Source organism: Carcharhinus amblyrhynchos, chromosome 2 (genome assembly GCF_965287045.1).
Source record: "Carcharhinus amblyrhynchos chromosome 2, sCarAmb.v2.hapA, whole genome shotgun sequence".
In the NCBI taxonomy this organism is placed as follows: Eukaryota; Metazoa; Chordata; class Chondrichthyes; order Carcharhiniformes; family Carcharhinidae; genus Carcharhinus; species Carcharhinus amblyrhynchos.
In genome coordinates this window covers 7,398,278-7,419,909 of record NC_137325.1, presented here as the reverse complement: position 1 = coordinate 7,419,909, position 21,632 = coordinate 7,398,278, and the positions used below count along the sequence as shown (strand labels likewise).

Below are 21,632 nucleotides of genomic sequence, written 5' to 3'. Positions count from 1 at the left end.
ATTTGATGGATTGGCATTGGTAAATGCATGGGATTGCGAGGATAGAGTAGGGGAGAGTCCCTGGGTAGGATATTCTTTCGAAGAGCCAGTGCAGACTCGACGGGTTGAATAGCCTCCTCCTGCAATGTATGGATTCTATCTATAAATTAATTTTATAAAAATGTTCTTGTGCACTTTTCCTGACTTTGTAAACTCACTGTTCAGAAGGATGAATGCCAGCCAGAATCCAGCATTCCTCTCACTGGGCTGTTAAGCCACATGTGAAGCTATATACCAGTGAGAACAAATAATCTGTCAGAGCGTTGGTGCAGAGTCGATGGGCTGAATGGCCTCTTCTCCAGGATTTTGATGATTCTGTGATTCAAAATCTTCAAACATCTGAGATTATTGCAAAATTAGTGATTTGCTGATTATTTGGCAACATGCTGTAATGAGATATGCAAGTGTATCATTACCATGTAATGAGACATACACGCATGCCGTTACCATGTAATGGTCAGTGTAAGGAAACCTCACAGTGCTTCAGCCCAAGCTCCGGGATTCAATTCGGAAAGTTGCTGGTTGTTACTCTTACATTCAGGACTGGAATCTGGGGGAAAAGAACAAGCCGGAAGGAGTTAAGTTTTCCTCTGTTGACAGCGTCACTCTTAAGGATGTCTCAGGGATCAAATGGGGTGATTCAGTCCATGAAGCTTTACCCCTGTGGTTTGTGAGTTGATTTGAATATAGAAGGATTACTCTCTGGATTTGAACGTGGGGATAAGAACTGTGGAATAGAGGCTATACCAGATGCTGACTTTTATTCAGCAAAGGTGAGGAACGTAGGAACAGAAGGCCATTCAGCCCCTCCAGCCTGTCCCACCATTCAGTGAGATCATGGCTAAGCATGACCTAACTCCGTATACCCACCATTTTATTCCTTTGGGTAACAAAAATCTAACGATAACAACTGATCGAGCATCAATTGAGGAGGTCTGAGTCAACACCCAGGCTTAATCAATCATGCACTTTGAGCGTATATTTTAGTTTATTTATTTATTGCCACAAGTCAGCTTACATTAACACTGCAATGAAGTTACTGTGAAAGTCCCCTCGTTGCCACACTCCAGCACCTGTTCAGGCGCACTGTGGGAGAATTTAGCAAGGCCAATGCACCTAATCCAACAAGTCTTTTGGACTGTGGGAGGAAACCGGAACACCCGAAGGAAACCCACACAGTCACTGGGAGAATGTGCAGATAGTGACCCAAGACGAGAATTGGAGCCGGGTCCCTGGCACTGTGAGGCAGCAGTGCTAACCACTGTGCTACCGCATGTAACCAATCGAGCTCTGTGAGTGTAGATCAGTTACCAGACCCACAAAATTAAACATTGAACGTTACACTAGATATTCAGAATCACACAGTCCTGTTGATCCACCATGCCATGCACACAGAATACAGGTCATTTAATAATTGCAGACAAGAGGACACTGAGTTTGGAGTGTTGATATCCACATAAAAAGACCAGGAGGGACCGCTATCCATTACAGAACTGTCCCATTTACTGGATTTAGTTTAACCTGTTTAGCATCTGCATGTGCCACAGTAAATAATAAACTGTCGACCTGTGCAAGAATGTCAGATGTCAAAAGAAAACCTGCTCTCATGTCACCTGGAGAATATCCACCCCTGTACAGCTACTCTGGTGCCAGAAATATCTCATTCCAACTTGTACAAATGGATAAATCAATTGAATTCAGTACAAATCCTCTGAGGCATCCTTCAACCTTGTTTTTTTACTTCTTCACACAGAAACTCCATTAGTGGAAACTTCTCAGAATCGCAGAGGGGACTCCCTCAGGAGCCCCACTGCTCGTTCTGCGCAGAGGAAAACTTTTGAATGTGTAACCAGGGGCCATTATGTCAGTTCAGAGAGAATTTTTAACAGGATCTGTGTACATGTCACTGAAGAAAACAACATTATCTGATTGCTGTTCGTGGGAGCTAGCTGTGTCCAAATTGGCTGCTGTGTTTCCTGCGTTACAACAGCAACCACAGCCAGACTTTTTAAAGAAAAAAGTGCTTCAGTGTCTCCATAGATGTTGTGAAGTAGAGAAAGCTGCTGTGTAAATGCAAATTACAACCAGGTAAGGTCTCAAGACTACAGGGTAACTGTTTGTCTTGTCCAAGGGGGCGAAATGTTAAATGGCTTCACTCTTGAGCCTTGCCAATATCAACGTGTGCTCTGACCCATTCTTGCACAAGCTCTCTCGCCAATTCCTGCCACAATACCAAATTTATAATACAGAATTATAACAGTTTAGTGTTGATCATATTGATTTGATTTGATTTATTACTGTCACATATATTAGTACACAGTGAAAAGTATTGTTTCTTATGCGCTGTACAGGTAAAGCATATTATACATAGGGTACATTGGGTAGAAGGAAAGGAGAGTGTCCAGAATGTAAGTTAACAGTCATAGCTAGGGCGTAAAGAAAGATCAACTTAATATAAAGTAGGACCATTCAAAAGTCTGATGGCAGCGGGGAAGAAGTTTTCCTTGAGTCGGTTAGTAGGTGGAGGTGATAACTTAAGAAATAGGAGCAGGAGTAGGCCATCTAGCCCTTCAAGCCTGCCCCGCCATTCAATAAGATCATGGCTGATCTGTTGTGGCTCAGTTCCACTTTCCCACCCTCTCCCCATAACCCTTAATCCCCTCTCTTATCAAGAACCCATCAACCCGCTTCTTAAAAATATTTAGCGAGGCAGCCTCCACCACTTCAACGGGCAGAGAATTCCAGAGATTCACCACCCTTTGAGTGAGGAAGTTCCTCCTCAACTCCGTTCTAAACCGCCTCCCCTTTATCTTGAGGCTGTGCCCCCTAGTCCTACTGTCTTTTTTGAGCGGGAAGAGTCTCTCCACCTCTATCCTATCCATCCCATTCATCATCTTATACGTCTCAATGAGATCTCCCCTCATTCTTCTAAACTCTAACGAGTACAAGCCTAGTTTATTCAGCCTCTCCTCATAGCTCAATCCCCTCAACTCCGGTATCAGCCTAGTAAACCTCCTCTGCACTCCCTCCAGGGCCAAAATATCTTTGCGCAGGTGCGGCGCCCAAAACTGCACACAGTACTCCAGCTGCGGCCTCACCAATGCCCTATACAGCTGCAGCAAGACCTCCCTACTTTTATATTCAATCCCCCTCGCTATGAAGGCCAGCATCCCATTTGCCTTCCTGACCACCTGCTGCACCTGCAAGCTGGGTTTTTGCGACTCATGCACAAGGACCCCAAGGTCCCTCTGCACCGTCGCCTGCTGCAGTTTTTCGCCACGTAAGTAATAGTCCTTCCTACCATTCTTCCTACCAAAGTGGACCACCTCACGCTTGCCAACATTAAATTCCATTTGCCATTTCCTGGCCCATTCGCCCAGCCTATCTAGATCCTTCTGCAGACTCTCCACACCCTCCGCACAATTTGCCTTTCCCCCAATCTTGGTGTCATCAGCAAATTTCGACACCCTGCACTCGGTTCCCTCCTCCAGATCATCTATATAAATGGTAAATAGCTGAGGCCCCAGCACCGACCCCTGGGGCACCCCACTAGTCACCAACTGCCAATCCGAATAGCACCCATTGACCCCCCACTCTCTGCCTCCTATTTGACAACCAATCCTCTATCCACGCTAACACCCTACCCCCAACTCCATGTCCCCTTACCTTCTGCAATAACCTCTTGTGAGGTACCTTGTCAAACGCCTTCTGAAAATCCAGAAAGACCACATCCACCGGCTCTCCTCTATCCACTGCCCTAGACACATCCTCATAGAACTCCAGTAAATTTGTCAGACACGACTTCCCTTTAGTGAAACCGTGTTGCGTCCGCCCTATCAAGCAATTCCCTTCAAGATGCCTCGCAATTTCCTCCTTAATGACGGATTCTAACATTTTACCTACCACAGACGTTAAACTAACCGGCCTATAATTCCCCGCCTTTTGCCTGGCACCCTTCTTAAACAACGGCGTAACATTAGCCGCTTTCCAATCTTCCGGCACTTCCCCGGAATCCAGCGACGTCTGGAAAATAACCACCAAGGCATCCACTATCACCTCCGCCATTTCTTTCAGAACCCTCGGATGCATTCCATCCGGTCCTGGGGACTTGTCCACAATCAGCCCCTCCAGTCTGTCGAGCACCACCTCTCTAGTAACAGTAATGTCATTAAGACCCTCCATTCCTACCACCTTTCCATCGCTAACACCCGGCAAATTATTCACGTCCTCCTCCATGAAGACAGAAACAAAAAAGTTATTCAAGTCCTTAGCCATATCCCCATCCCCTACCACTAGCTCCCCTTTCTCATCCTCTAAAGGACCAACGTTCACCCTAGCCAGCCTCTTCCTTTTTATATATTTATAAAAACTCTTGCTATCCTTTTTTATATTAAGTGCTAGCCCAGCCTCATAGCTTCTCCTACCCTCCTTTATCAACTTCTTTGTCAATCTTTGTTGACATTTAAACCTTTCCCAATCCTCTTCTCGTCCACTGCTCTTAGCTACTCTAAATTCCTCTGCTTTTAATTTAACACTTTCCTTCACCTCCTTCGTTATCATAACTTGGTCTTGAGTTGAGTGTAAAACATAGTTAATGAACCAACCACGCGTTCTACACTCCATCCCAGACTCTTTCTCATTGGGCATGGTGTAAAACTAGCTGCTGATTTGCTAGTGCTCATTTTGAGACAATATTGTAGGTGAATTTCACCTTTATTCTGTTTCCGCCCTTCAGTTGTTTAATTGAATTTTTTGATTGATTGAGGTGGCAGAGTGGTTAGCATTGCTGCCTCACAGTGCCAAGGACACAGGTTCAATTCCAGCGTTGGGTCACTGTCTGTGTAGAGTCTGTACATTCTCCCAGTGTCTGCGTGGGTTTCCTCTGCTTTCCTCCCATAATCCAAAGATGTGCAGGTTAGGTTAATTGGCCATGCTAAATTGCGCCTTTGTGTCCCAAGCTGTGTAGGTGAGGGGGATTGTCCATACTTAATTGCCCTTAGTGTCCCAAGATGTGTAGTTGAGGGGGATTGGCCATGGTAAATGCATAAGGTTATGGGGATAAAGTAGGGGGATAGGGCTGGATAAGATACTCTCTTGGAGAGTCTGCGTATTTTTGATGGGCCAGATAGCCTCCTTCTGCACTGTAGGGGCTCTATCTATATATTAATTGATTTTTAAAAGATGTTCTTGAGCACTTTTTCTGATCTTGTAAACTCGCTATTCAGAAGGGTGAGCATTTGATGGAAGTCCAGCATCCCAATTACTCATCTATTGAACCACATATGAGCACATCAAATGTGGTCATTGAGGGACTGGTGATTGAAAACCATCTCCTGGGCAGGTCATGTCATTCATATTTCTGGCACCAAACTCCACTTGGGACTCGGTGGGTGCAGCAGACTCCCCGGACGTCAGTGGAAATGCCCTGGGCTGTCCTCAAAGTATCTGGGCTCCAGGTCACAATGTCTGACTCCAAGGCGAGAGTGTTACTGAGTGATAGCATCTTATTCTGCTATCTTGAGTTACTGATCAGGATAGAAAAGCTTAACTTTTGCATGACTGCAGAACCTTGCAAAATGCAAAGTGCAGCATCTGGACTGACATTTGGAGACACCTGTTCACACAGGATAAATAATCCTTAGAATGATATTCTCAGTGGAAGCAAAGATAATGGAATGATTCAGGGAACAGTTGGATGCCGAACTGGGAAGCTTTAGGTTCTTATATAAGGATGATTTCGTGGGCTTGTTAGCTCTTATCTTCACAAGGATATTGGTGACTTCACTTTGTACTAAGCCTGTGGGCACAGAAGCAATATTGCAGTCCCAGCAGATCTCGTTTGATGGTTTTTGTTGTCGGTGGAAAATGACATTTTTATCCGGTGAATCTTAATGGATTCCATCAGGGAATCTTCAATCAATGTCTCTGCCACTTTTGTTGCAACATCGTTTCAGATAGGCTGCTGCTTAAGAGCCAGAAGTGGTTTTCTGCAGGATTTAGCTCAGAGTTTGGCTTATGGCTTCTAAAAATACAAGCAGCGCAATCAGTCAGCATGCCAGATCCCATCTGGGTGGTAGACTGTCTGGGTGCAACTTTCTATCCACCCTGATACTGCCAGACAGCAAAATGGACACAAGTTCTTAAAGAAGGGTCACTAAGGAGTTGTTCTGTCTTCCAACAGCAGCTTCCTCTCCCAAAATGACTTGTCCGTTATCGAGGGACTAATCACCCAAAACCAGGCCCGTTGGATGCAGGGCGGCACGGTGGCATAGCGGTTGGCACTGCTGCCCCATAGCACCAGGGACACAGGTTTGATCCCCAGCCTTGGGTCAATGTCTGTGCGGAGTTTACACGTTCTCCCTATGTCTACATGGCTTTCCTCCGAGTGCTCCGGTTTCTTCCCACAGTCCAAAAGATGAGCTGGTTAGGTGGTTTGGCTAGACTAAATTGCCCCTTAGTGTTCAAAGATGTGTAGATTAGATGGATAAAAGCAAGTTACTGCAGATGCTGAAATCTCAAACCTAAAGAGAGAAAGTCTGGGAGCATCTGTAAGGAGAGAAAAGAGCTGATGTTTCGAGTCCAGATGACCCTTTGTCAAAGATGAGGTGGATTGACCATGGTAATTACGCGGAGCTACGGGAATGGGGCAGAGGGGAGGTTCTGGTTGGGATTCTCTTTTGGAGAGTGGGTACAAACTCAGAGGGTCTGTAGGGATTCTGCAGTTTTATGGTAAGTCTTTCTGACCTGAGATATCCAAGTGTACAACACAATCAGATTGAGAAAGGGGAAAGACATTTCTTGCTCAGTTGCTGTGGAGAGTCCACATTAGTCATTGATTCAGTCCAAAAGAGCAGCTGGAATGTATGCAGTGTTCTAATGGGGCAGGGACAGCAATGACCTCCACCTTGTTTCCAAATCCCCCTCCCCCCTCCCCCTCCCCCCTCCCCCAGCCCCCAGCCCCCAGCCCCCCCCAATTTCTCTAATCTCCAAGCCTCAAACCTTTCCAGATCTTTACTTGCTTTCAATTCAGGCTGATTGCACAATCCTGATTTTAATCACTTCAAACCTCTGGCATTCTCCTGAAACCCGTCCCTCCTCCTCAGAAACCTACCTCTCTATTCCTAATATCACCAGTAATGATTCGGTGTCACGGTTTGGTCAAGATGTCAAGTTTTACCTCATTAAAGGTGCTATTTGGCGGTACAGTGATCAACACTGCTGCCTCACAGCACCAGGGACCTGTGTTCAATTCCAGCCTTGGGTCACTGTCTGCATGTTCTCCCCGTGTCTGTGTGGGTTTCCTCCGGGTGCTCCGTTTTCCTCTCACAGTCCAAAAGACGTGCTGGTTAGGTGCATTGGCCATGTTAAATTCCCCCTCTGTGTACCCGAACAGGCACCGGAGTGTGGTGACTAGGGGATTTTCACAGTAACTTCATTGCAGTGTTAACATAAGTCCAGTTGTGACAGTGATAAATAAACTTTAAAAACTATATGAATGTGAGTTGTTGTACTAAGTGGTGATGAGTCTTGCTGAGGGAGACGAGGTGTTTGTTGCCATGGGTACGGAGGTTGGTTATCTCCTCCTATCTGTCATCATGGGCCTAAAGGGAGGCTCAGTTGGTAAGTTATGCTGAAAATGGAGGGCACTGCCCTCTGTGAGTAGAGAGGTTGATATCTGAGATTAGCAGATATTGTATCGTTGGATTGGCCTGTGTGGGAAAACACAAAGTTACTTCGCTGGAAGGTGAGACGAACAATTTTTTTTTATTAGTTTGTGGGATGTGGGCATCACTGGTTAGGCCAACATTTATTGTCCATCCCTAATTGCCTGTGACAAGTTGGTGGTGAGTTGCCATCTTGAACCGCTGTAGCCCAAGTGGTGCAGGTACACCCACAGTGCTGCTGGGGAGCAAAAATAAATAGTCACTGGGTACCAGAGAACGAGATAATTGCTGAAAAGAGAGACATGCTGTCAAAGTTTTTCATCTTTAACTAATGAGGACAGATAGAAGAATATCAAATTTCAAAGGAAGCAACAATTTATACTGCATGAGGAAAGGGATGCTAATTTGTTGGCAAGTCAGCCCTGATTGGTGGAGGTGTTGCTGTGGAGAATGTGTCAGGTTGCTGACAGATTCTCTATGGCAACATCTCCATGTTTAATTTTGAAAAATGGCATTTTCCCACAGTGGACACACCTTCTGCGTGTGAAGATATGCAGCTCCCAACAAACTTAAATGGTTTCTGTCAAATATGTGATCAATTTACCACACAAATACCAGCTTTGTTTTCTAAATTGGATTTGATTTATTATTATTGCATATATTAGTATACAGTGAAAAGTATTGTTTCTTGCACACTATACAGACAAAGCGTACCATTCATACAGTACATCAGGAGAAGGAAAAGAGAGAGTGCAGAATGTAGTATTACAGTCATAGCTAGAGTGTAGAGAAAGATCAACTTAATGCAAGGTAAGTTCATTCAGAAATCTGATGGCAGCAGGGACTAAGCTGTTTTTGAGTCGGTTGGTACGTGACCTCAGGCTTTTGTATCTTTCTCCTGATGGAAGAAGGTGGAAGAGAGAATGTCCAGGGTATGTGGGGTACTTAATTATGCTGGCTGCTTTGCCAAGGCAGCGGGAAGTGTAGACAGAGTCAATGGATGGGAGGCTGGTTTGTGTAATGGATTGGGGCTTCATTCATAACCATTTGTAGTTTCTTGCGGTCTTGGGCAGAGCAGGAGCCCATACCAAGCTGTGATACAACCAGAAAGAATGCTTTCTATGGTGCATCTGTAGAAGTTGTTGAGAGTCGTAGCGGACATGCCAAATTTCCTTAGTCTTCTGAGAAAGTAGAGGTGATTGTGGGCTTTCTTAACTGATGGATCCCACAAATCTATTTCTCATAACCGGTTTTTTAAGACCGGGTTTGTGGTACAGCGCGGCTTTAAAAAAAAAAGTGACGTATTTGTGAAACGCTTTTAAAACAATTGAAATCCCAAGGCGATTCACTGGGGCGTTATTAAAGTAAAATATGACACTGAGGGAGATATTTGGGCGGAATGCCAAAAGCTGGATAAAGGAGGTCGGCTTAAAGGAATGTCTGAAAGGAGGAGGGAGAGGTGAAGAAACGGAGAGACTGAGGGTGGGAATTCCAGAACTTTGGGTCCAGGCAACTGGGGGCACAGCGCCAATGACGGAACGATGAAAATTGGGCTTGCCAACGGGGTCAGAACTGGAGCAGTGCAGAAATCTCGGAGGGTTGTGGGGATGATGGAGATAGGGAAGCCAAGCAGGGATTTGAAAACAAGCTTTGAGTTCCGCAACATCTGCTGTTTATGAACAGACAGTGATTATCTCATCAAGCAGTGTGACACTGCACCTCTGTGTAAATGAAGGGTGGTAATATAAATATCTCTTGTTGACAGAATGCTTGTTTCCTAATCATTTCTCAGAGTGTGTAAAGGTTAGTAGGGTTTTGTTTATTCTGTAAACGTTAAAATAAAGGATCATTAAATAACATTTTATTATACAATGGCTTCTTTGCATAAAAAGCCTTCTGAACATCTCTCAAACAATCCAGATTGTTGGTAACTTAGCAACATTTCCTCTTGGGTTATGACACTATAACCTCACACTACATACTCGACTTTCCTGTCACTTATCAACAGCCCATGCATGTGGCAGTAAAACGTTAGGTCACACTATCTCATACACGCGTGTGCTGCTGCCAAGAATCACTAGACTTACATTTTCTTTGCAAATTACAACCCAGCGCAACACAACACACTGAACAACTTGGCTACATCACCACACAACGCAGGCAGCCTGTGAATAGAAACACGCCTGCACACGTGTGCAGTTCACAGTCACACAGTGTCACCCCCACATGCATCCACGCGCGCACACACACACACACACACACACGCACACGCGCGCACACACGCACACGCGCGCACACACACACAACACAGTCGCACACACGCGCACACACACACACAACACAGTCGCACACGCACACACGCACACACACACACAACACAGTCGCACACACGCACACACACACACAACACAGTCGCACATACGCACACACACACACAAAACACAGTCACACATCCGCACACACACACAACACAGTCACACATCCGCACACACACAAAACACGGTCACACATCCGCACACACACAAAACACGGTCACACATCCGCACACACACACAATCACACATCATGCGCACACACACACACACACAAAACACAGTCACACGTCACACACACACTCACACATCTCACACACGCAGTCACTCTCACATGCAATCAGTTTTACATGTACACACACATGACGCATGCACACGCACTCCCTCACTCAGATCCAGTCATTCCTACATAACCAGTCTCTCTCTCTCACACACATCTATGTGCACACACCCATGGTGATCCCTACATTTTTATTTTTTAAAAGTTTATTCATGGGATGTGGGTGTCGCTGGCTAGACCAGCATTTATCGCCCATCCCTTATTGTCCTTGAGAAGATGGTGGTGAGCTGCCTTCTTGAACTCCTGCAGTCCCAGTGCTGTACAGCAGGGAGTTCCATGATTTCGACCTAGTGACGGGGAAGGAACGGCGATACATTTTTCCAAGTCAGGATGGTGAGTGACTTGGAGGGAACTTGCAGGTGGTGGTGTTCCCATGTATCTGCTGCCCTTGTCCTTCTAGGTGGAAGTTCCCACGGGTTTGGGAAGTGTTACCTGAGGAACTTTGGTGAGTTCTTGCAGTGCATCTTGTAAATAGTCGACACAGTTCATCACTGGTGGAGGGAGTGAATGTTTTTGATTTGATTTGATTTGATTTATTATTGTCACATGTTAGCATACAGTAAAATTATTGTTTCTTGCGTGCTATACAGACAAAACATACTGTTCATAGAGAAGGAAATGAGAGAGCGCAGAATGTGGTGTTATAGTCATAGCTAGGGGTATAGAGAAAGATCAACTTAATGCAAGGTAAGCCCATTCAAAAGTCTGATGGCAGCAGGGAACAGGCTGTTCTTGAGTCGGTTGGTACGTAACCTCAGACTATTGTATCTTTTTCTTGAAGGAAGAAGGTGGAAAAAAGAACATACGGGGTGTGTGGGGTCCTTAATTATGCTGGCTGCTTTGCCGAGGCAGCAGGAAGTGTGGACAGAGTCAACGGACGGGAGGCTGTTTTGTGTGATGGATTGGGCTACATTCATGGCCTTTTGTAGTTCCTTATGGTCTTGGGCAGAGCAGGAGCCCATACCAAGCTGTGATACAACCAGAAAGAATGCTTTCCATGGCACATCTGTAAAAGTTGGTGAGAGTCATTGCTGACATGCCAAATTTCCTCAGTCTTCTGAGAAAGTAGAGGCGTTGGTGGGCTTTCTTAACCATAGTGTCAGCATGCGGGGGGACCAGGACAGGCTGTTGGTGATCTGGACACCTAAAAACTTGAAGCTCTTGACCCTTCCTACTTCGTCCCCATTGATGTAGACAGGGGCATATTCTCCACTATGCTTCCTGAAGTCGATGATAATCTTTGTTTTGTTGACATTGAGGGAGAGATTATTGTTGCTGCATCAGTTTATGGAAGGGGTTGCAATCATGAGGGCTGCTTTATCCTGGTTGGTGTTGAGGTTCTTGAGTGTTGTTAGAGCTGCACTCATCCAGGCAAGTGGAGAGTATTCCGTCACACTCCTGACTTGTGCCTTGTGGACAGGTTTTGGGAAGTCAGAAGGTGACTTATTCAGCACAGGATTCCCAGGTCTTGTACCACAGTATTTATATGGTAAACCCCCCAGGATGTAGTTCGCTATTGAAACACAGCCAATCACACACTCATCCTTGCACACATTCTCTCTCACAGATTTACTCCGACGCACCCTCTAACACTAACACACACACACACACACACACACACACACACACACACACACACACACACACACACACACACACACACACACACATTAAACCCACAGGCACCATACACAAGCAGATATAAGTGATGGTGTGTCAGGACTGGGAGACTGAATAAAGAATTCCTCCTGATCTGAAATCATGCCAAGTCCAATTAGCTTTCTGCTTGTTCGAGTGTCTTCACATACTTCCAATTGGCATATTTTGTATCCACTCTTAAATCTTTTATAAAATCTCCAGCATTGATCCCTTTCTGATCTTGTCCAGTTCTGATGATAGCTCACCGACCTGCAACGTCAATTCTGTTTCTCTCTCCACAGACGCTGCCAGACCTGCTGAGCTTATCCAGCATTTTCAGTTTTTGTTTCAGATTTCCAGTATCTGCAGTAATTTGCTTTTGCGTTGTTCATTTTTCATCGAGTTTTCCTATCCTGAAATCCTCGAGTGATTAACCGAGGGTCTGGATCGCTGAATCCAGGAGAGCAATCAGCTAATCTCATTGTCAGTTACTGGCCGTGCACTGCATGTTCCCTGGGTATTAATAATCTGCATTGAATAGAATATAAGAATCAATAAATGCTCCCCTAGAGGTTTACTTACCTGGTTTGAGAAATTGTTTTCTAAATTTAACTGAATTTAGGTGTGCAAAGTCCTAAACTGTTTATGAAGCCGACAACTAATCAAGAGTTAATTTTTTAGTCACATGTAGGCTCACATTTACACTATAATGAAGTTACTATGAAAATCCCCCAGTTGCCACACTCCAGACCCAGTTCGGGTACATTGAGGGAGAATTTAGCATGGCCAATGCACCTAACTAGCATGTCTTTGGGTTATGGAAGGAAACCAGAGCACCCAGAGGAAACCCATGCAGATACGGGGAGAATGTGCAGAATCCACACAGATAGTGACCCAAGCTGGGAAGCGAACCCGGGTCCCTGGCACTGAGGCAGCAATGCTAACCCCTGTGCCACTGTGCCCCCCCAGATGTAGGATGTGGTGATGGAGGGGAGATCTCAATCTGATTTACTAGTTTTTGAGTGTGCTATCTTTTCCAAACATTGCCGTGTTCTAGTTGAGAGATCATCTGGGGCCTGGGGAATTATTGGGTGCAATCTATAAGGTTCCAGCAGGGGGTGTGTGAGAGCAGACCCAAGGTATTCCCTTCCGACCAGCAGAGGAAGGCCCACTCCCTGCTTTACATCTCCAGGTAACATCCCATAGTGGAGATGGTCAACTCAACATGTTGAGGTCAGCTCTAACAATACTCAAGACGTTCAACACCATCCAGGACAAAGCAGCTCACTTGAGTGGCACCCCATCAACCATATTGAACATTCACTCTCTCCATTACTAACTGCAGTGTGTACCATCCACAAAATGCATGGCAGCAAGGTGACTTCAACAACACCTTCCAAACCTGCGATCACTACTATCTAGAAGGACAAGGGCAGCAGATACCTGCGAGCGCCACCACATGGAGTTTCCCCTCCAAGCCACCCACCACCCTGACTTGGAAATATATCGCCGTTCCTTCACTGTCGCTGGCTCAAAATCCTGGAAATCCCTCGCTAACAGCATTGTGGGTGTACCTACACCTATATGGGTTGCAGAGGTTCCAGAAATGCCTCATCGCCATCTTCTCAAGGGCAAAAGGGATGGGCAATAAATGTTGGCCTAGCCAACGAGACCCATGTCCCATGAGTGAATGACGGAATGTGTGCTACCTCACCATTTCATCCCAATATCATGCCAGCTTTAAGATAATTACATGGATTTTACCCACACAGAAAAGGACCATTCTTCCCCAACTGGTCTGTGTTGATATTTGTCCTCCATGAGAATCTCTTCCCAACTTACCTCATCCAATCCCATCAGCATAACATTCTATTCCTTTCGTGAACTGAGATAACCTCCCGAAACGACATCTATACCATTCACTTCCACCGAGTCAGATCTTGAGCTCTCAGCCATGAATTAACTCAATGATGACTCATTTTGCCATTGCTTTCTGAGGAAGAGTGTTCCATTGCAGATTATGATTAAATGATTATGACTAAATGAAAGCCTTGGTGTTTTAAATGTGTAGAACTGATTCTCAAAGGATGTACTGAGTGATTCTGAACTGAATGGGATCTAAATTTTTTTTTAAGAAGCATTGCCTGTATGTGACCATCCTCATGTGTCGTGTTCTTATCTTTCAGTTGATAGTCTGGGACTGGGATTCCAATGGTAAACACGACTTTATCGGAGAATTTACATCAAACTTTGTAGAAATGCGTGGGGCAATGGATGGCAGACAGGTGGAGAAAAACCTTTTCTTTTTTGCATTTTAAACTTACTGTATGTCTTTACCACCAACCCATGTCAGCCGTGTTGTTCTTGCATGGAACCTTTCTCATTCCAGGTCCAGTGGGAGTGCATCAACCAGAAATACAAAACAAAGAAGAAAAATTACAAGAACTCCGGCATCGTCATTCTCAACCTCTGTAAGGTCAGCCTCTTCTTTTGTCTCCCCTGCCTGGCCGGAGATACGAGCTGTTAGGAAAATCTAAAACCTTACATGGTGATAAGAGAGACCGTTCAGGTAGATCTCACCTTTGTGGAGTGGTTGTTCTCTTCCCCCCCCCCCACTCCCTCCAGGGCTGGAGAGTCTTAGTCTAGATGGAGGGGTCATTGTCTCAGAAGCAGGGGTGGCCATTTGCGATGGGTAGTAGCTGAAATTTCTTCATGGGGAGAACATGCAAAGTTCACACAGATAGTGACCCCAGACAGGAATTGAACCTGAGTCCCTGGCGCTGTGAGGCAGCAGTGCTAACCACTGCGGTGTCTCTGTAGTGGCTCTGGAGGATCCTTCCTGCATTTTAAACCCCTTTGATCAGATCAGCTCCCAGACTCCAAGATTGAGGGAAAGCAAGTTATATTTGCATCAACCAGTATACCTCAAATCAGAATTTTATATCTTCATTTGAAAGATCCCTGCTTACGCTCGATTGGCTTAGTAAACACTTCATTTTGTGTTTGTCTGCAAATGAATGAAATGTTGTTGACCTTTTTTTGCAGAAATTTGCCCCTGAGCTCAGCCCGCCCTGTGTGGAGCTGGAGATGGTGTCACGGTTGACTCTGAGAACTGAAATAAGTCCTCGGAGGCAAAAGTCCTTTCACCAAAATCCCTTTATTTACAAGTCTGACAGCAGCATACAGAGTGCTCTCAGTTAGTCATCTACACTCAGAGTCCCAGAGGAACTGACACGCCTGGTTAAGTACAAAGCAGCAGGTTCCCTCGTTGGCCATCAATTTGGTCCTTAATCAGGGAGTTCATAGTCTAACCAGCCTGATTAAAGTCATCACAAAACAATTACGGTAATGTATGGAAAGAGGTCAGGAATTTTTCTTTATTCATTTGTAGCTCATGGTTATCATTGGCTGGCCAGCATTTATTGCCCATCCCTAGTTGCCCTTGTTCAGAGGGCAGTTGAGAGTCAACCACATTGCTGTTGGCTCTGGAGTCACATGTAGGCCAGACCAGGTAAGGATGGCAGATTTCCTTCCCTAAAGGGCATTAGTGAAAAAGATGGGTTTTTTCGACAATCAAAAATGGTTTCATCAGTAGATTCTTAATTCCAGATGTTTTACTGAATTCAAATTCCACCATCTGCCATCTGCTCTAGAACCATAAAATCCCTACAGTGCAGAAGGGGGCCTTTCGGCCCATCAAGTGTGCACCAACAACAATCCCACCCAGGCCCGATCCCCATAACCCCACGTTTTTATCCTGCTAATCGCACTGACATTAAGGGACAATTTGGCATGGCCAATTCATCTAACTTGCACATGTTTGGAATGTGGGAGGAAACTGGGGCACCCAGAGGAAACCCACGCAGACACAGGGAGAATGTGCAAACTCCACACACAGTCACCCGAGGCCGGAATTGAACCCAGCTACCTGGCGCTGTGAGGCAGCAGTGCTAACCACTGTGCCATGCTGCTGAACCCAGGTCCCCAGAATACCAGTTGAGCTTCTGGATTAATAGTCTAGCAATAATACCACTGGGCCATCGCCTTCCCATTATTCAGTAGCACAGAGCAGCGTTTGAATGTGTTGAATATAACAGACAAAGCATTGAGAATTAGGAGGAAATTTCTGGCACCAAGTTTCTTATCTGGCTGAGGTTGACATTGTTGAGTTGAGGTCCTGCCTCTTGCCCCTTCAAATGGACATAAAACACCGTGGTATTATTTCTGAAGAGCAAGGGATTTATCCCTAGTGTCCTGGCCGATCGTAGCATCACCATAACGTGTTATTTGGTCTTTACACTTGGCTGTCCACGGGAGTTATCAATGTATGGCTGCACCCCTCCTACATTCCCAAAATTCGGAAGTATGGCAGTAATTGAGAAGCAATTCACTGGTTAGAACGCACTTTAGGACATCCTGAGCTTGCAAAGCAAGTTAGGGAAATGCAGGTTTCCCATCGGGAAGGAAATACTTCTTCCAAAAAGATGTTGTTGACAAATTCGATTTTAAATGTTGCCGCCTGTCCCTAGTGTGAGGCTCCTTGAGCTAAGGAGTCCTCCCCGAGAAAGAGTGCCAGTATCTGATGGGTAAATACCGGGTCAACGGATATGAAGACCAATTTCATAAAAAGGAGTAGGACATTCGGCCCCTGGACTGCCCCCTCATGGTTGACCTGATTGTGGTTCAAACTCCACTTTCCTGCCCATCCCCACTACCCCTTCATAATGCTCCACTCACTCGTTAATCAAATATCTGTCTAAAATCTACAAAACTGCAGATTAATTGGAAAGCTAAGATCACCCAGGCCATTGAGACTCTGGCTGTGTCACCCAGTGTGCAGTGTGGGGGGAGCTATTGCAGTGTGCAGGGTGGAGGGGTTATTGCAGCGGGCAGTGTGGAGGGGCTATTGCAGTGTGCAGGGTGGAGGGGTTATTGCAGGGTGGAGGGGCTATTGCGGTGTGGAGGGGTTATTGCAGTGTGGAGGGTGGAGGGGCTATTGCGGTGTGCAGGGTGGAGGGGTTATTGCAGTGTGGAGGGTGGAGGGGCTATTGCGGTGTGGAGGGTGGAGGGGTTATTGCAGTGTGGAGGGTGGAGGGGTTATTGCAGTGTGGAGGGTGGAGGGGCTATTGCGGTGTGGAGGGTGGAGGGGTTATTGCGGTGTGGAGGGTGGAGGGGTTATTGCAGTGTGGAGGGTGGAGGGGTTATTGCAGTGTGGAGGGTGGAGGGGTTATTGCAGTGTGGAGGGTGGAGGGGTTATTGCAGTGTGGAGGGTGGAGGGGTTATTGCGGTGTGGAGGGTGGAGGGGTTATTGCAGTGTGGAGGGTGGAGGGGTTATTGCAGTGTGGAGGGTGGAGGGGTTATTGCAGTGTGGAGGGTGGAGGGGTTATTGCAGTGTGCAGGGTGGAGGGGTTATTGCGGTGTGGAGGGGTTATTGCGGTGTGCAGGGTGGAGGGGTTATTGCAGTGTGGAGGGTGGAGGGGTTATTGCAGTGTGCAGGGTGGAGGGGTTATTGCAGTGTGCAGGGTGGAGGGGTTATTGCAGTGTGCAGGGGTTATTGCGGTGTGCAGGGTGGAGGGGTTATTGCGGTGTGCAGGGGTTATTGCGGTGTGCAGGGTGGAGGGGTTATTGCAGTGTGCAGGGGTTATTGCGGTGTGCAGGGTGGAGGGGTTATTGCAGGGTGGAGGGTGGAGGGATTATTGCAGGGTGGAGGGGTTATATGAGGATTCTGTCCATTGGACCTCTGCTTCCTTATTCAGTATTTGTGTTTGACAAATGGTTATTCATATGACAGGGAATAAACTGCTGACCTCTGTGCTTCCATCGCCCTGATGATACTGCTGCTGTTGACAGTAATGCATTTTAAAACACTTTATCATTGTGCTGGTTGTCATTAACCATTGCCTGAGTGAAGGTGATGATTCTCTCTCTGAACATAATCCAAGTTTTTTCCGACCTGCAGATCCACAAGATGCATTCCTTCCTCGATTATATCATGGGTGGATGTCAGATCCAGTTCACAGTAAGTGACTCTTCATTACAAGATTTTAATCCAAATTAAAATCCAGTCCTGACCCAGCTTGCTACAATTGCTGAAACCTATTAACCCGGGTGAATATGAGGATGATACATGGTTGAGAAAAGGATTAATTGGACAAAGGGCATGATAGAATCAAGTGACTTCCATCAGTCTTTGACGTTGTGCGTCTCACCTCTTGAAGCTGTCTTGTGCGATCAGTTCTGCCCATTCACATCAACTAAATACATATAAAGCACCCTGATGATCTTAATTAGGGCCAGTGTCATTAGTCTTTGGAATTCTCTTTCCCATAGCGAGCAGTGGAGCCTGGTTCCTTGAATAAATTCCAGTCTAAATTAGACCGATTTCTATTCAACAAGGGGAGTCGAGGGTTATGGTGGGGGCAGACAGATCAGATCAGATCAGCTGCAATCTTTTGAACTGGAGGAGAAGGCTCGAGGGGCTGAATGGCCTTGGTTGGGCGCAGGAGGAGCTGTCAAAGTAAAACAGGCCGTTCGGGCCGATCGGATTTTCCCATCTCGTCGCAGGGAACGGAGATTTGGCTGGGCGCCAAATTTTCCCGCCTTGCTGCAGCGGGAAGGTGGTGTGAAGGGCCAGTAAGATGGAGCCCTGCGTCTCCACCGCACCGATCAGGTCTCCTCCACAAGCTGGCTGACGGGAGGATGTGTTTGGTAAGGTTCGGTATCTGTATGGGCTTCTGTTTAAATTTCTGGTCAGCAGTAAAACGCCTCAACCCGCATCCAGGTAAGAGACGCAAGAGTTAATGTCAACTGGGATGAAATGGATGTTAGGCTAAGGCGCTGCACGTGACCAGTTTAAACCCCAGTGCCTCTTTAGCGTTCAATTTAAAGAGTGGGGGGGGGGTGGTTTCCAGCTGCTTGTCTGCGGCTTCTCACCCAGGTGAGGCCAGTAACTGACAGCATCATTCCCCACTATTCCAAAAGGCTGCTTACATCCTTTCCTTGTAGCTTTTGTTGGATTCCCAGGCAGTTCTTTCCCTCAACTTCAACCCATCCAAAACTCGGGTGGCACCGTGGTTCGCACTGCTGCCCCACAGCGCCCAGGAATGTGGGTTTGATTCCCAGCCTGGATCACTGTCTGTGTGAAGTTTGCACATTCTCCCCGTGTCTGCGTGGGTTTCTTCCGAGTGCCCCGGTTTCCTCCCACATTCCAAAGATGTGCAGGTTAGGTGGATTGGCCATGTTAAATTGCCCCTTAGCGTCGGAGGGACTAACTAGGATAAATGGATGGCGTTATGGGGATAGGCCCTGGGATTGTGTTGGTGTAGACTCGATGGGCCGAATGGCAGCCTTCTGCACTGGAGGATTCTGTGACTCCAGCTGCCCCTACCCTTACTCACAGAGAGTCCTGTTCCCCTATCACTCATGCTCGCTAACCCAAAGTGCCTGACTGTCAAGAATGTTAAATTCCTCTTTTTAAGAAAATCCCTCCATGGCCTCACCTCGCCAACTCCGCCAGTCCCATGACCCTCTCAAATTATCTTGGAATGCCTACAGTGCAGAAGGAGGCCATTCAACCCATTGAGTCTGCACCAACCACAATCCCATTCTATCCAGGTAACCCTACATATTTATCCTGCCAATCTCCCTGACGCTAGAGTCAACTTAGCATAACCAGTCAACCTAACCCACATATCTTTGGAGTGTGGGAGGAAACTGGAGCACTCAGAAGACATGGGGAGAATGTGCAAACTCCACACAGCCAGCGACCCGAGGCTGGAATTGAACCCAGGTCCCTGGCGCTGTGAAGCAGCAGTGCTAATCACAGTGCCAACATGCCGTGATTATCTGTGCTCCTCTTTAAGAGTGAGGTGAGAAGAATTTCTTCTCTCTGAGGGTAGTGAATATGTGGAATTCTTCACCGCAGAGGGCTGTAGAGACTGGGTCATTAAGTATGTTCAAGGCTGAGATAGACAGATAGTGGGATCTTGCCCTGCCATTGACAATGGGATTTCCCATTGACTCCATCTCCCCGCCACTGGGAAATCCATGGCAAGGGTGTGCTATCGGTGAGACCAGAACATCTCATTGGCATGAAGGTGCAGATGATTGCATGTGGTGTCTTATCCTGGCACCTTGTGCATCTCTGATTTGAATCGCTGCACCATTGGTAGCCAAGCCTCCAGCTGCCTAGAGCCTACACTGTGTCGTTCCCTCCCTATAGCTCCCCACCTTCCTATCCCACTTCTCTCCTTGAAGACACACCTCTAAGCCTACCTCCCTGAGGTCACAAGTCCTAATTTCACCCCAGCTGGCTCAGGGCCAGATTTTGTTCCCAATGGGAGTGCCTTTGTGCATTTTATTACATTAAAGGCACTACATAAATATAGCGTTGATGTTGTACGCTCAACACCTCTGGGAAATGTTGGCTGGAGCGATGAATGGAGAGGTTGGCTCCGCTCTGCCCAGACCTTAACCAACTTCCCAGTGCCTTCCCCTGAGTGTCTAGTGATGGCGGTGGGGACAGTGTGGTAGTTACTCTTCCCACGTACCTGCAGACCACAAGGCTGACCAAGGACAACAACAACCTACATTTATATACCGCCTTTAGGGTAGCAAATCGAAACACTTCAACAGGAGCGGTTAGCAAATAACATTTGACACCAAGCTCCAAGGAGATGGTAGGGTGTGAAAGAGTTGGGCTTAAGGATCAGGAAGCTATCAACTGCCCTGACAATCCAGACAGCTAAATATTCCGTTATTCAGTGAACTTTAGCTGGGGTCATTCTGGAACTGTGCTTCAGAAGACCCTCGGATTCGGGGCAGCAAGGTGGATAGCACTGCTGCTTCGCAGTGCCAGGGACCCGGGTTCAATTCTGTCCTCGGATCATTGTCTGTGTGGAGTTTGCACGTTCTCCCCATGTCTGCGTGGGTTTCCCTCGGGTGCTCCAGTTTCCTTCTACAGTTCAGAGATGTGCAGGTCAGCTGGATTGGCCATACTAAAGTGTCAGGGAATTAGCAGGGTAAATATGTGGAGTTTGGGGGACAGGGCCTGGGGTGGGCACAGCTTAGATGGGCTGAAAGACCTCCTTCTGCACTGCAGGGAATCTATGGACTCTATAGACTGCTGCCCCACTGGATTCCACTGGCCAGCTCAAGGGTTGGTGAGGATTTGGATTAAAATGCAATGAGGTGGGGCAGAGGAGGTGCGCGACACCGATAGATTTTTTAAGTTAGAACCCAGTTGCCTGAGAGTTTGTCAGAAACTTGTTTGTGAGGACACGAGGAGGTACAGGAGTATGCAGGTCACCATGGAAACCCAGCCCTTTTATAGAGTGTTATTCCTTTGTAAATATAATCTATTTTCTTTCTCGCCTGCCCTACTTTCCCCCCAAAGGTGGGTGATCTAATCCCTTCACACGCAGACAGTAATTTACCTGGTACTGGGCAGCTATTAATATTGCATCAAGTTTATAGCCTGACCAGTTAAACTATTGAATTTAACTGCAGATAGCAGTCGAGCGATATTTCTAAATGTGAAACAAAATTAATTAAATGAGACAAATTTGACGGAATCTGGCCTCTGGACAATGCGATGCATCAAGGAGCAATCTCGAGGTGCCATTCTGCTGCTCCTTGTTC

At 46.5% G+C, this 21,632-nt stretch overlaps 1 protein-coding gene across 1 annotated transcript in view; it reads left to right on the top strand.

Moving 5' to 3' along the window:
- Window positions 1–21,632, top strand: part of cpne4b (copine IVb) — a 308,216-nt gene that overhangs the window by 250,277 nt on the left and 36,307 nt on the right. Inside the window, exons 8-10 of the mRNA XM_080215148.1 lie at window positions 14,180–14,278; window positions 14,383–14,469; window positions 17,953–18,012. Coding sequence (XP_080071274.1) covers window positions 14,180–14,278; window positions 14,383–14,469; window positions 17,953–18,012 — 246 coding nt within the window. The remainder of the gene's footprint in view (window positions 1–14,179; window positions 14,279–14,382; window positions 14,470–17,952; window positions 18,013–21,632) is intronic.